Source organism: Lipophrys pholis (assembly GCF_963383615.2).
Source record: "Lipophrys pholis genome assembly, chromosome: 2".
NCBI lineage: Eukaryota > Metazoa > Chordata > Actinopteri > Blenniiformes > Blenniidae > Lipophrys > Lipophrys pholis.
Genome location: NC_137636.1, coordinates 18799272 through 18813046, shown reverse-complemented (window position 1 = coordinate 18813046; position 13775 = coordinate 18799272). Strand labels below are relative to the sequence as shown.

General features: G+C 40.9%; 1 protein-coding gene across 1 annotated transcript; it reads left to right on the top strand.

Annotated features, from left to right (window-relative positions):
• The first annotated feature begins 17 nt into the window (after positions 1-17).
• xkr5b (XK related 5b) lies at positions 18-7030 on the top strand. The gene is made up of 13 exons (XM_080490993.1): positions 18-266; positions 1718-1807; positions 1907-2012; positions 2292-2458; positions 3023-3156; positions 3332-3410; positions 3572-3741; positions 3925-4036; positions 4154-4321; positions 4436-4626; positions 4709-4810; positions 4946-5129; positions 5381-7030. The coding sequence occupies exons 1-13, from the start codon at positions 158-160 to the stop codon at positions 6022-6024; spliced, it is 2256 nt and encodes a 751-aa protein (XP_080347119.1). The 5' UTR covers positions 18-157; the 3' UTR covers positions 6025-7030.
• The last annotated feature ends 6745 nt before the right edge of the window (positions 7031-13775 follow it).

The window sequence follows — 13775 nt, the reverse complement described above, 5'->3', positions numbered from 1 at the left end:
GACGGGCGGTGACGTTGGGACGGGGAGCCTGAGCCTGAGAGCGGGCTGCAGCAGCTGGACCGTCTCTCCCGACCGGGACCAGACAGATCCGCACCGGCCTGCACACCGGGACACGCCGCCATCGTCTCACCGCCTGAGGACACCGCTGCCCGGGAACATGAGGGACTACGCGGCCACCCCGAGCAACGGGGGCGCGTGCATGCCGTGCTGCCAAGTCTGCGTCTTCGCTTTTACCGCATTTCTCCTCGTTGCAGAGAGGACTGCGCGTGAGTCCTGCTTGGGACACACACACGCACACACACACACACACACACACACACACACACACACACACACACACACACACACACACACACACACACACACACACACACACACACTGAGCATTTCTTCTGGGACAGTGTGACTGATGTGCACGAGTCCAGGTTATGTCTTATTTGACTTTATTTATTAGACTGCGTGCGTGTGCGCGCCACGGGGGCACTTGGCGTGTCTGGACCGGTGTGCTACTGATGCACCGGCCGGATGATGAGACGTTCTCATCTGCTGCTGTCAGAGTGTTTGCAAATGGCTGTTATAATGTGCAGTAATCCAAAACACAAAGTTTCTTTATTTTTTCTTCACTTTACCGCTTTGTTTTGTGTTTTCATTAATAATAGAGCCACACCACAGTCTGCAGTCCTCTCTCCTATTTTTATCCTATGCATCGCGTTATGAAATCCAGTGAAACTGCTGACTCATGAATGAGTTTTCTGTCTCCTATAAAACTGCACCTATGAAATGTTTCCTGCAGTAAAACACGGCGGGGCCATGTTGTCACATTTCAGCGCTCTTTTTATTTGGGGAGGTGCATGAATGGATGAGGGGGTGATGGGCGTACCCCGGGATGGGGCCTAGTCTGTTTGGCAGCTTTAGAGATTCCGATTTCATGTGTGGAGGTGCTGGAGGAGGGAGGCAGAGAGCTGCAGAGGAGGAGAGAGGCGGCAGCACCAGCCTTGTTGTCAATAAACCTCTGATACACTGAAGATCAAAACAGAGGTCACTGATGCAGGATGGACATTTAATGCTAAAACGTCTTTATTCTGGTAACCAATCCTTCAAATTACTTGAAATATGAACACAGCGGGACATATGACACACAACACTGCCAGTGTCTCATATAGGCTGTGTTTAAAGCTGCAGCACACTCGATTGCAAAGGAGATTTACTTGTTAATTATAACTGTATTATTACACATCTCATCCATGAGAATGACTTGCCTTATAATGACATAATCAGAAAGGTGCAGGCTCTGCTTAAATTTCCCAACATATATTCTAATTTTATTACTTATTGTTTTGATGTTTTTAGAGTCCAAGCCCATGTTTTTCATGGGTTTAATGAATTATATATATTTCCTATAGATTTGTTGATTTTACTCACACAACACTCAGTTTTAAAGGAAAACTTCTACTTTAAGTATTTACTCTTTTCTATTTCAAGTACAGCTGAGTCATGGTGAGCAATATTACACTGATACTCAGACCATGTTATGATATCAAATGCTTAGTACTTCTCTTGAGTAGTTTAATCTATATGCACACTTTTTGTATGTTTGCATTAAAAGCTTCATTGTAGTTTTCCAGCAGTGTTACGTCCTGTTCACATATTTGCCTGCAAGCATGTATTTCCTGTAAATATTCCTGTTTATACACCTCTGGTCTCCATCTTTCCGCAGTAATCTACTGCTTCGTCTACTACCTTTGGGTGGGTCATAACTACTGCTATGCCCATCTGGCCGGCTTCACTGCACTGTTCCTGCTGCCAGGTGACCACCACAACCACAAACAGATCAGAAGATGATGGGTGCACAAAAAAAAAGTGTTGGACGGCTTCATATTAGTTTCTACCGTCCTTTGTTCCTCAGGTTGGGGCCCCCAGTGGCTCAGTTATCTGTGGTACCTGTCAGACGGACGAATCCGTCGGAAGTCCCTCACCTGGACGCACATACTACACCTGGGTATCTTTAAAAGGTGGGCTCAGCACCAGTAAATAAGATTTACTAACTCTATGTTTTTCCCTTTTCACTGGTTTGAAAATAGAAAAATAGTTTTTAAAAAAGTGGTGAAAAAAATTGACTGAGAGTTACTTTCGTAGGGTGAGGATAGGGGAAAAAGACTATTGGTTACGTTATTATTCAGGGCCCCATAATGGTGTCGTGGTTAATATTTAATAATGTGTGATGTTCATACCAAGTATAACAATGCATCAGAGACAACTTCTCGGTTTGTGTCTGCTTTTGATCCTTCCAGGCTGTGGGAGTGTATGCGTCTGCCGGATATGGATGTGTACGGTGAGATCATGCAGCAGGCTGATGTATCTGCCCTGCGTCTGTTCGAGGCCTTGGTGGTCACCCTGCCTCAGACACTGCTCAAGACCTACGTGCTCATCTGTACTGACATAGGCATCAAATCCCCAGGTAAAGAGAGGCTGAACAGAGCAGAGTATGTTTGTGCAGCTGAGATCCGGCCCAAAACGGCAACACTGTGTAAAAACAAAACGGGTCTAGTTTGTGTTGTTAAACAATAATCAACAGGAGGTTATCAAGTAGCTTCATGTAGGTGAGAATCAGCCATCAATTGATATTAAGCTGCTAAATTCCACGTAGATTTTTCATAACAGCTGATAGCTTCCTTGAATCACCATTTTTGTAGATTTTACACACGGGCTGCAATAATAGTTGTGATTCATACATGGCTTGTGGGCCACCAGTTGCCCATAGCTGTACGATTGCATATATAGAAAACTATTTTTTATTTCCGATCGATTTTTAAAACTTGACTGTGAAAATCAAATATTACATGTCCAGTGTGTCTTTGGCAACTTTATATGTTTTAATCCAGCTTTTATTGTGATAAAAGTGCCCACCATTTCTTTCTGCCAGTCACATGCCTGATGTACAGCATGTATGTTGCATTTCACTATATTGAGGTTGTCGCTTCCACTTTTCCCACCTGCCCCCTCCTCTTGCTCTTCCCTGCAGCTTCAGTTTGTTTTGTGGTGTGTTTGATATCTCTGGCCTGGGCCTTGGTCCTCTACGCCAGAGGATGCTCCCTCATCAGACCAGGACATTTACACATGACCCCTGCTGCCATTCTCTGCCGACTGCTGTGGAGGGTGGGCATATTCATACAACCTACCAACAACCAATATGTGTGACACACACTCTAAACATAGCGCCATCAATATAATAAGTACTACTGTTCAACTTCATTGTGAAGGTGCATGGGAAACATCTTCGGTGGGGATCTGTTTGTGTGTTCTGTGATTGGGGTGTTTTTCCTTTTTGCAGGTTGGTATGTTGGGATCTAGATTTGCTGTTCTCGTGCTTTTTACACGCGTCTTCAAACAGTGGATCCTTGGAGTCATTGGTGAGTGTGGAGGGAAGGTTTTATCTCTAAATCCAGGTCTGGGATATAAAACAGAGTGTTTGATGCCTTTTGAGAATAGACATTACTGGTGGAGTTTCCTGTCTGGTTGAAACATGTGTTTATAACATTGTATGGTAAATATTCACCTATGTGTGTCTCAGGGGTGCACTGGCTGGGTGCAACTTTCTGGATGGTCTCTCAGCAAACCAATATCATTCGTTCAACAAGCCGATGGAGAATCTTCAACCTTGTTTTGGGAGCGATTCATGTTTTTCTTTTTCTCAATGTGAAGTATGGACAGTCGAGATACCGCATGGCTGGGTTTTACACGGTATGCGTATTAATACGTTTCTGATCGATTCATGCCAGTGTGTTTATTTAGTCAAACATTTTTTTGATGGGTGTTTGATAAATAATGCTCCACCTTATTGTCAGCTAGATATGAAGGACATGCAGACGTACGTTGTATGCTTGGAAATGGATAAATGTTCTTCACTTTTTATTTCTTCCTCAGGTCATGTTCATAGAGAATGCTCTTCTTCTTCTGGCCTCGTCCTGGTTGTTTACCATGGTGTCCTGGCACACAGTGGGCATCCCTGCTGCAGTGTTTTGCAGCTTTCTCATTGGTAAGACATGATGCATAAAGTTTAAATCTGTGTACAATCTGAAAAGCTTTGTAATTGTTCAACAGTCATTTTTATAAAAAGAAAACACTTCTTGATTTTTTCTTTTTTCTTTTTCAGGGCTTATTGCTTTGGTTCTGTACTATCGTTTCCTCCATCCTAAGTCCTTTGAGATCTTTCAGAGCATTCAGCACAGGGGGATTGGTGGAGCCTGTATGGAGCATGGATCGACTCTCTCACTGGAGGAAAAGGTCACCCCTACCTTCCATCGCCATGCAATGCTATCAGGTCTGTTTTCTGTGAAATTCCATATCTATCAGTCAATCGGTCAATGATTCAGTCAGTCTGGTTTTTTGTGTTTTTTTTTTTAATGTATACTGAATAACTAGACATTTTGATCAGGGGGCGGGACTCTCATGGACCTTCCTCTCCAATGGGAGGGCTGGAAGCATCATCACTGGCTGCTGATTCGTTTAGCGCTGAAAACAGGTGAAGTGTCAAAAATCTGGTCGTCGTACGGTGAGGGCGGACTGGCTGGACTGATGGGCCTGTCTGAAGAAGTGCACTCCCCTGATGAGCCCTACATGCATCGGGTTTGTTGCCGATATCGGCTGTAAAGTCTTTTGAGATTTCTTTTCAGAGATTATGATTCGTATTTGTGCTCTATTTTGTCAGCATCCACCTGTTCATCGACAACTGGCTCCCCAACCAGACCCGCAACCTGCTCTTCAACCAGCTCCGACACCAGCTGCACCTCAGCTCACCCAGGCTCCACAGGTACGACCTGAGCTAATTATTTTCAATTATTTTTTTTAAATTAGATGGACACGTTTACACAATCACTCTCTATTCATTATAATTATCCAAAAACTCAACAAAGCAGCTGTACTAGTTTGTTTAACCCTTCCTCAGGTGCAGAAGGTGGTCCAGCCACCAAAACCAGTTCCCAGCACCGTGGTGGCTCGACCAGTTAGAAAAACTCCGCCCACGACGATCCAGGACATGAGAAGGTTTCCAGAGATCATCCCAGTGCAGGAAGTCATCTTCGAAGAGACTGCGGAGGAAGACTCCAGTGCTCCGCTGTCAGAAGGAAAAGGTTATTTTGCAAATTTACATCAAGTTAGGTAATAGATGGTTAGAGGCCAGATGAAAATTGAACTCAGAGTTTTTCCGTGTTCCATTTTCCCAATAAAGAAAAATCTATTTTTGAATCTAAACCGTGATCTATACCTAAAGTGGTGTAATTCAGAGTTACTCAGTTCTCGCTTCAAGCCGATACATTTTATTTTCCTTATTTCCTGGCACTGCCACATTTTGACCGTTTCATTGTAATTTCATGTTCTCCAGGTGACGAGGACTTCCAGAGTGCTGTGTACGGCTCACCAACACTCTCGTCTCCACAACAAGCGGGAAGTTTCCAGCACATCGACAGCAACGCTGGCACCCTGACCGAGCCCTCGTCCTCTGTGGGCTCTCTGGACATCAAGACACCCGGCTGGTCACCTGAGCGGCGCTCTCCTCTGCTCATTAGCTCTCCGGAGAAGAAACCTGCGATCCCTGGGGAGTCCAGCACCACGCTGTATTTCAGTGCAGATGCTCATTCTCCCTCCAGTGGCAGCTACCTCGGCTGGGGCTCCGAGCTGTCACCCATCTCCAGCTACCGAAGTCCCTATCGGATCAGGGAGGCCCGTTTCATCACTTCCACTCCACGACTTGAGCCTCGAGCTGGGGCTGAAAGTCCATCCCCTGTTGTTATCATCCCTGCCACTCCTGGAACAACACCAGGCCCGACCCCAGGCGGAACCCCCAGTGCTTCAACACCCGCTGCTTCAACTCCTGTCGATTCAACTCCTGGTGCCTCGACTCCTGCTGCTTCAACTCCAGGGGCGTCTACGCCTGGTACTCCAATTATCCCCCTCACTCCAGTCATCTCCCATGCTCGCAAACAGATAGTCCAGTTTAGTCCAGACAGCCGAGAGAGGGCAGTGTAAGGAGGCTGAGTGCACGAGGATGAGGAATTATATCTTTTTGAGTTTAACTCTTCAGGATACACATCGATTCATGCATTTACTAACTTGGGGCAACTTTAGTGAGAAGGGAGGGGCTCACCTTCATTTTTCAGCTTTTTAAGAGTCATAAAAGGCTACAGATAAAAATGATTCTTAGTTTTGTCCCTTTTTGTGCAGTTAGAGATTACATACCTATTAAAAATTCAAATAGATTACTCCTGCCATACCTGTAGGGCATTTCGCCAATCCATATGGAGACATGGTGGAAGGTGGAAGATCAATTTCTGTTTGTGTTTTTCAGTATGTCACACTGTTGAGGAATAATTTGTTGAAACATTACAGCCAAGTATTTTTTATATTAGATTACTTTATTAATCTCAGTGGGAAATGCTTTAGTTCTCCACATTTGACCCATCCTAGAGACTAGGATGCTGCCATTATGATGCTCGGGGAGCCGGTGAGGCAAGGGGCTGTGCCCTGGGGCCCACAGTGATGACCGTCTGATGGGGGAATCGAACCAGTGAACATCAGATCCCAGGTCCACTTACCTTCCAGGCCACCACTTTTAGGTATTCATGTAAATTAAATCTAGATGACTGAAGAATTGAGGATCTTGCAGGTGCTGATTCAATATCTGAACACGTCCACACAGCCAGGCAGATGTTAACACCTGATTTTTAGATATGTTAAAGCAAACCTATGGCAGAATAATTTAGCAAAAATTTATGGGGGAGTTTATTTTTTTTAAATATTAATTATTATGGCAACTTGTAAGTATATGCGTGCAAACAATTAACAATTGTATCAGTTAAGGCTAAAGTTTAAAACGTTATTGAGCCACGAGATGGATTTCATTAACCAAAATAACCAGTTTACAATACTTAAACATGCTGTCTGCAAGGCTGCTGTGCAGAATTTTGTATATTTCACTAACCAGTGATGAGTTTTTTTAATCTTAGCGCCTGTCTGTTATAAAGCGATTTGTGATAAAAAAAAAAATATATATATATATATAAGGTAAGTGATTTCAAACCCAAGTACACATTCAAAGTTACTGCTGTTATGTTGCTTGCAATTAATAATTTAGCCAGTTTCTTTTTTCCCATCGTAACTTTTTGATGATGCTGAACATCGTGTCCAGCTTTCAGGAAACCCCTCATTCATTCAGTCTGCGTTGTACAGTGCGGTACACGGTCAGAGTTTACACTCATCACTGTCACACATGAGGAAACAGAGATCACCGTGTAACGTCCGTGTGATCTGTCAGCTGAAGTGTTCATTTTTGTTTTTATGAAACAATCAAACTGACTAAAGCAAATGTTTAAAAACATTATGTATAAATTTTTACTGTATAAATATATATATATATATATACTATGCTTTATTGCTCATTTACTTTGTCTACAATAATTTCCACGAGTCAGTAGATTTTAGCCACCAGAGTGGTTATTGCATGATTTCTTTTAGCAATCTACACTAATGGTAACATGGAAATTTAAAGGAAATTGAGCAATACAGGATTAAAGGGAGTGTCCGCCAATGTTTATATCATTGTACACATTCAGTGTTATTTATCTTCCTATTTCATTTTTTAGGACTTTTTATTGAATTATATCTGGCCATATGATTATTTTAATGACCTTGCTTTTAACCTGTAATAAACTTCCTAATCTTAAAATCAAAAAACGTAAGAAACAATAGAAAAAAAGTTCACGGGATTTAGATACATTTCCACGCTCGCATTTCATTGTAATGCCTCGGTAAAGATTGGGCCCCCAAAAGTTTTCCAATGATAACTGGAAACCAAGTATTTTGGACATTTAAAGATGAACTAAAAAGAACAAATAATTTCTGCAGAACATTGTTAATGTCTGTTTACAGCAGAGAGGAAGTGACTCCTCTGACAACCAGGTTTTGGTTCTGTTTTTATCTGGCGAGAGAAGGGAAGTGTAATTGGTGACAAAGTGAGGTGTAACAAGGCTTCACTGTTAAATACAGAGGAAACAAACATGAACCACCATCCGGGTTAAATTAGCTCACTTAAAGAATTTGTTTCTGACCAAGCCATCCCATTTTGAAATGACTTTCAATGTTGACATGTTTTTTTACTGACTCGTACACTTATTGTTTGAAAAATCTTATGTCTTGTGTCATGCCTTGTTTTCGTATTGCACATGTGACTTTACAATCTGTAAATAGAAAGGATTCACAGAATTGTTTGCAGACATTAGTCTGAATTATAAAACTATTGGAGCTTCTAAAAACGAGGGTTAGGAATTGAAGTCTTCACTGAATAGTTTTCACTATACAAGTTCACATTTGTGTCGTTTTCCCACTTTTCCACGAGTTGAACCATCTACACCAGTAAAGATGAATTTCCAATTTTTTCAACCCATCTTTTTGGGGAAATGTAATAACTCATAATTTCACTATTTGGTCAACCTAACGTCACTTTATAAAAGATATTTGTTAATGTAGGAATGAAGAAGAGAAAAATGTCACGAGATGTCAAAATGAAGGTAGAAATCACATGATGACGTTCGTCCCAACTTTGCTCAAAACAGTATTATGCTGAGTATTATATATATGAAATAAATACTCCTTATTCAGATATATGAAGTGTAATTACAATTATAGATTGTGGTATTTCACAGGTTCTGTCTTCCATGTAAATTTGTCTCTTTTATATTCATTTGCATTGTATTAATTTACTGTATTACTGTGTAAACAACAGAAGCATCAGTAAAATTGTAACTGCACAGTCCGTTTCCATACTGAGCAGGTGAAAGGGTGTCCTGCACCTGGTAGAAGGTGAGAAAACATGGACAGCACTGATAGAATAAACTGAACTGGATGAAAGTGCAGAGAGAAAACGCTTTCAAGATGAGCAGCTTCATCAAACGGTGTCAGACTGATAGTGACACACAGCTGTCTGCTGAATGCTGCTGACCAAGGAGCACTGCATGTTAGTTGTTCATACAGACAGCCTGAGAGATTTACTTACCGTAGCAAAAGAAAGCACTTACTTTAACTACACATGCACATTGTAGTAGTAAACACACATGCGTGAATGTACACAACAGCAATAAGCCAGCAGACGAAAGATGTCTCTGTGCACTGGCCTAAAAAAAGTATGCACAAGCTTTCGACTGTAGCGATGCCTTGGCTTGATCATAAATCAACGCTTTGCCTTGTAGAAAGACATGCTTGTCTCATGTATGTACGGTATATTGCTTTATAATTGAACATCATGCTTCGCTCTGTGTGCCTGGATGTTTATGACAAAAATAACTTGTGTCTTTAGTTTGACTCGTTTTGTTGTTTGTTTACAATGTTCTTTGTATTTTGTCACAGTTGCTTTAGGAATCGTGTAGACAAGAGTTCTGTGTTGAAGTCTCACGTGTGGAGTTGTTTAGAAAGCCTAAAGTTCTTTTTTGACAGATGTGAATTTCTTTTGCTCATTGAGTGTAACTTCAAGTAGCCACAGGACAGCCTTTTTTCATCAACACACATCACCTCATCTCTGCAAGGATTCTCACAGGGCAGCCGTGGGCAGCAGCATTGACTCATTTCATGTGCTATTGATGTGACAACAATAAAGTCATTAAACATGGTCAAAGCGCACATTGGTCTGTTGTATTTTAATTCTTTAAGCCTGGAAGATTCATACTCAATGATGTCTAGTGGACCATGGTGCTGAAGTTGTTCAATGGTAAATCTAAATGGAGTCATTTATATAGAACTTTTCTACTGATCTCACAGCTCCAAACGTGCTTTACAATGTCACACACATTTACCCATTCACACATGCACTCACACAACAATGGAGGTTATCACGTTCTCACAATGAAAATAACCCCCGGTTCAATTCCAGGCTCTTTGGTGTTTTTTTGTGGAATCTGCATATTTTCCTCGAACATGGGTTCCAGGTACTGCAGTTTCTGCCCACAGTCTAAAGACATGCAAATGATAGAAATTGGTATTTCAAACGGTGACTGCAGGTGTGAATGAATGTTTTGTGTTGTGACGGCTGGTGACCTGTGTAGAGTGTACCCTGCCTCTCATCCAATGTAAGTTCAAACTTTATCCAGCTAAAGTTTGATGAATGGATGGAAGTGAATGGACGTTAAACCATTAATATAAGCTATACAGGCAGTAGATATCTGGTGCATTAACCAAGCTCTATAACTTTAGAATGTCAATGAACCAGCATCACAATTTTTAGCAGCAACAATCACATTGTAAAATTAGTGCAAACATTCTTTACATTTCACAGGGCAGGCTCTGTTTGAGATTTAGGGGTTTAACCTCAATTCTTCACACTGCTCTGCACACTGTACAGCATTACAGACAGGTCTAACAGAGAGACAGACAATCATGCACAGGTTAATACCTCCTTGCAATTTAGAGTCACTAAATAACCCCCAAATCCTGTTTTTGGACTGTGTGAGGAAACAGTGTCAATAGAAACTATGGAAAATCATTCCATGGACCCGGTTGAGATCCCTGACAGGCCTGTTTTGACCCATGGGCTATTTGTTTGACATCTCTGCTGTCGTTACTTCATTATAAATTAAACATTACAATTCAGCAATATAAGGATCAGTGTAAAATTACTCAGAACACCAAGATCTGATCATAAATAAGAAATGATCCTGATCATGATGATCGATGTATTTTGTTTGTAGTGGTTTGCATTGTCTCTGCACCACCAATATTAAGAAACACACTCTCAATACATCATGTCATTGTCACGTCACCATAACTCCTTGGAGAACCTCTTGCAGTGAAGGATTCTGCTGAATTGTGATCTTGCCTCAAGTGGGAATTAAAGAAGAGTTAGCCCCTTCCTGTGAGACCCTCCCACCATATCCTCTGGGCAAAAGAAAGTTAACATTCACTCAATATTAGAATATCAATATTATCGTAGAGTGTAAAATAAGCTCAAATACTAAGTGATGACAGGGGCATCCTTTGCATACATTCAATAAAACAAACCTCTGGGGAAGACCTTTGGTGTTCTCATTGCACTTGGGAATCTTCTTTAATCATGACAGTAAAAAGAGAAATTCGTTTTATACAGTTGATACCAGCTCTCAATTATTCATTTTTACCAAAGCTTTGTTTACCATAATAATGCTGCACATACATATAGAAACCTTCCAGCCATCTTCTAAATCCTGTGCAGGGTCTCGGGGCTTGCCAAACATATACAGAAAACATTGTGACAGTGGAACATTGTCTGTTGTGTATTTATTATGTGTGTATAAATGAAAAGTGTGATCTTTGTGAAAGTGTTTGACTCTTTTCAAAGAGGATTTGATGTTATGGAAATGACTAATGTGGTTGGATAGGCATAGTATTTCCCCCATCTCATCATTTCAAAAGTCAGATGACAGACGGGTGGAAGGAAGAGAAAGCAATGAGACAATCAGAATATTTTCGCTGCTTGGTGAAAGCAGGGAAACAGCAGAAGTATCACTTTTAGTGACAAATCACAAGATGCAACAAGTTTGTTAGAATGACTCAGCATTAACATACTGTAAACTTTACTGTCAAGATGTGTCAGCCATTTTAAATAAGGTTTCCATGAATATAAAAAGAAAAATATTATTTATGAAATTACCTTCCCAAAAGACATCTGTCTATCAAACACCACACTATCTGACTCCTCTGCATGTGTCGCTAATGTGGCAGTAAATAATGGTATTTCTCCAATTCCATTTTTTTCATTTTATTATATTATTATTATTACTGCCTTTAAATACACGTAAGAATTAGAAGAACAAGAAATTTACCTCAGACAGGAGCTAAAGATGTTGGCGATTTTTTTTCAGAAGTGAGTGCGAGCGACATAAGCAAAATTCATTTAAGACAGTAATATTTTGATGAGCAATCATGAGGATGAGTTATGTAAGTTGCAGACTTTTGGGAGCCAAAAAAAAGCATGAAAATACAAACAAATATGTGGTGTAAGTGTTTTTACAACATCAAGGTACCCAAGACGTTTTGAGATCATTTTCTATCTCCTAGGCAAAATGTGGCGTGCGGCCCTCCTGGTATTGGCTGCCAGCCTGTCGTTGAGCCTGGCCAGACCTCACCTCCAACCTCTGTCCAGCGAGATGGTCAACCACATCAACAAGATGAATACAACCTGGAGGGTAGGTTTTTAGTTCCTCACAGATTTGTGTCAGCCAGTAAAGTCAGTTACTCAGACCAGATGTTGGCTTTGTCTTGCAGGCTGGTCACAACTTCCAAAACTTTGTGGAATCTGCATATTTTCCTCGAACATGGGTTCCAGGTACTGCAGTTTCTGCCCACAGTCTAAAGACATGCAAATGATAGAAATTGGTATTTCAAACGGTGACTGCAGGTGTGAATGAATGTTTTGTGTTGTGACGGCTGGTGACCTGTGTAGAGTGTACCCTGCCTCTCATCCAATGTAAGTTCAAACTTTATCCAGCTAAAGTTTGATGAATGGATGGAAGTGAATGGACGTTAAACCATTAATATAAGCTATACAGGCAGTAGATATCTGGTGCATTAACCAAGCTCTATAACTTTAGAATGTCAATGAACCAGCATCACAATTTTTAGCAGCAACAATCACATTGTAAAATTAGTGCAAACATTCTTTACATTTCACAGGGCAGGCTCTGTTTGAGATTTAGGGGTTTAACCTCAATTCTTCACACTGCTCTGCACACTGTACAGCATTACAGACAGGTCTAACAGAGAGACAGACAATCATGCACAGGTTAATACCTCCTTGCAATTTAGAGTCACTAAATAACCCCCAAATCCTGTTTTTGGACTGTGTGAGGAAACAGTGTCAATAGAAACTATGGAAAATCATTCCATGGACCCGGTTGAGATCCCTGACAGGCCTGTTTTGACCCATGGGCTATTTGTTTGACATCTCTGCTGTCGTTACTTCATTATAAATTAAACATTACAATTCAGCAATATAAGGATCAGTGTAAAATTACTCAGAACACCAAGATCTGATCATAAATAAGAAATGATCCTGATCATGATGATCGATGTATTTTGTTTGTAGTGGTTTGCATTGTCTCTGCACCACCAATATTAAGAAACACACTCTCAATACATCATGTCATTGTCACGTCACCATAACTCCTTGGAGAACCTCTTGCAGTGAAGGATTCTGCTGAATTGTGATCTTGCCTCAAGTGGGAATTAAAGAAGAGTTAGCCCCTTCCTGTGAGACCCTCCCACCATATCCTCTGGGCAAAAGAAAGTTAACATTCACTCAATATTAGAATATCAATATTATCGTAGAGTGTAAAATAAGCTCAAATACTAAGTGATGACAGGGGCATCCTTTGCATACATTCAATAAAACAAACCTCTGGGGAAGACCTTTGGTGTTCTCATTGCACTTGGGAATCTTCTTTAATCATGACAGTAAAAAGAGAAATTCGTTTTATACAGTTGATACCAGCTCTCAATTATTCATTTTTACCAAAGCTTTGTTTACCATAATAATGCTGCACATACATATAGAAACCTTCCAGCCATCTTCTAAATCCTGTGCAGGGTCTCGGGGCTTGCCAAACATATACAGAAAACATTGTGACAGTGGAACATTGTCTGTTGTGTATTTATTATGTGTGTATAAATGAAAAGTGTGATCTTTGTGAAAGTGTTTGACTCTTTTCAAAGAGGATTTGATGTTATGGAAATGACTAATGTGGTTGGATAGGCATAGT

Bases quoted from the DNA above. Each gene is read 5' to 3' on its own strand.
- xkr5b (XM_080490993.1), top strand. From the start codon at position 158: ATGAGGGACTACGCGGCCACCCCGAGCAACGGGGGCGCGTGCATGCCG. The intron at 2,459-3,022 runs GTAAAGAGAGGC...TCTTCCCTGCAG, and splicing joins CATAGGCATCAAATCCCCAG to CTTCAGTTTGTTTTGTGGTG. The intron at 5,130-5,380 runs GTTATTTTGCAA...CATGTTCTCCAG, and splicing joins TCCGCTGTCAGAAGGAAAAG to GTGACGAGGACTTCCAGAGT.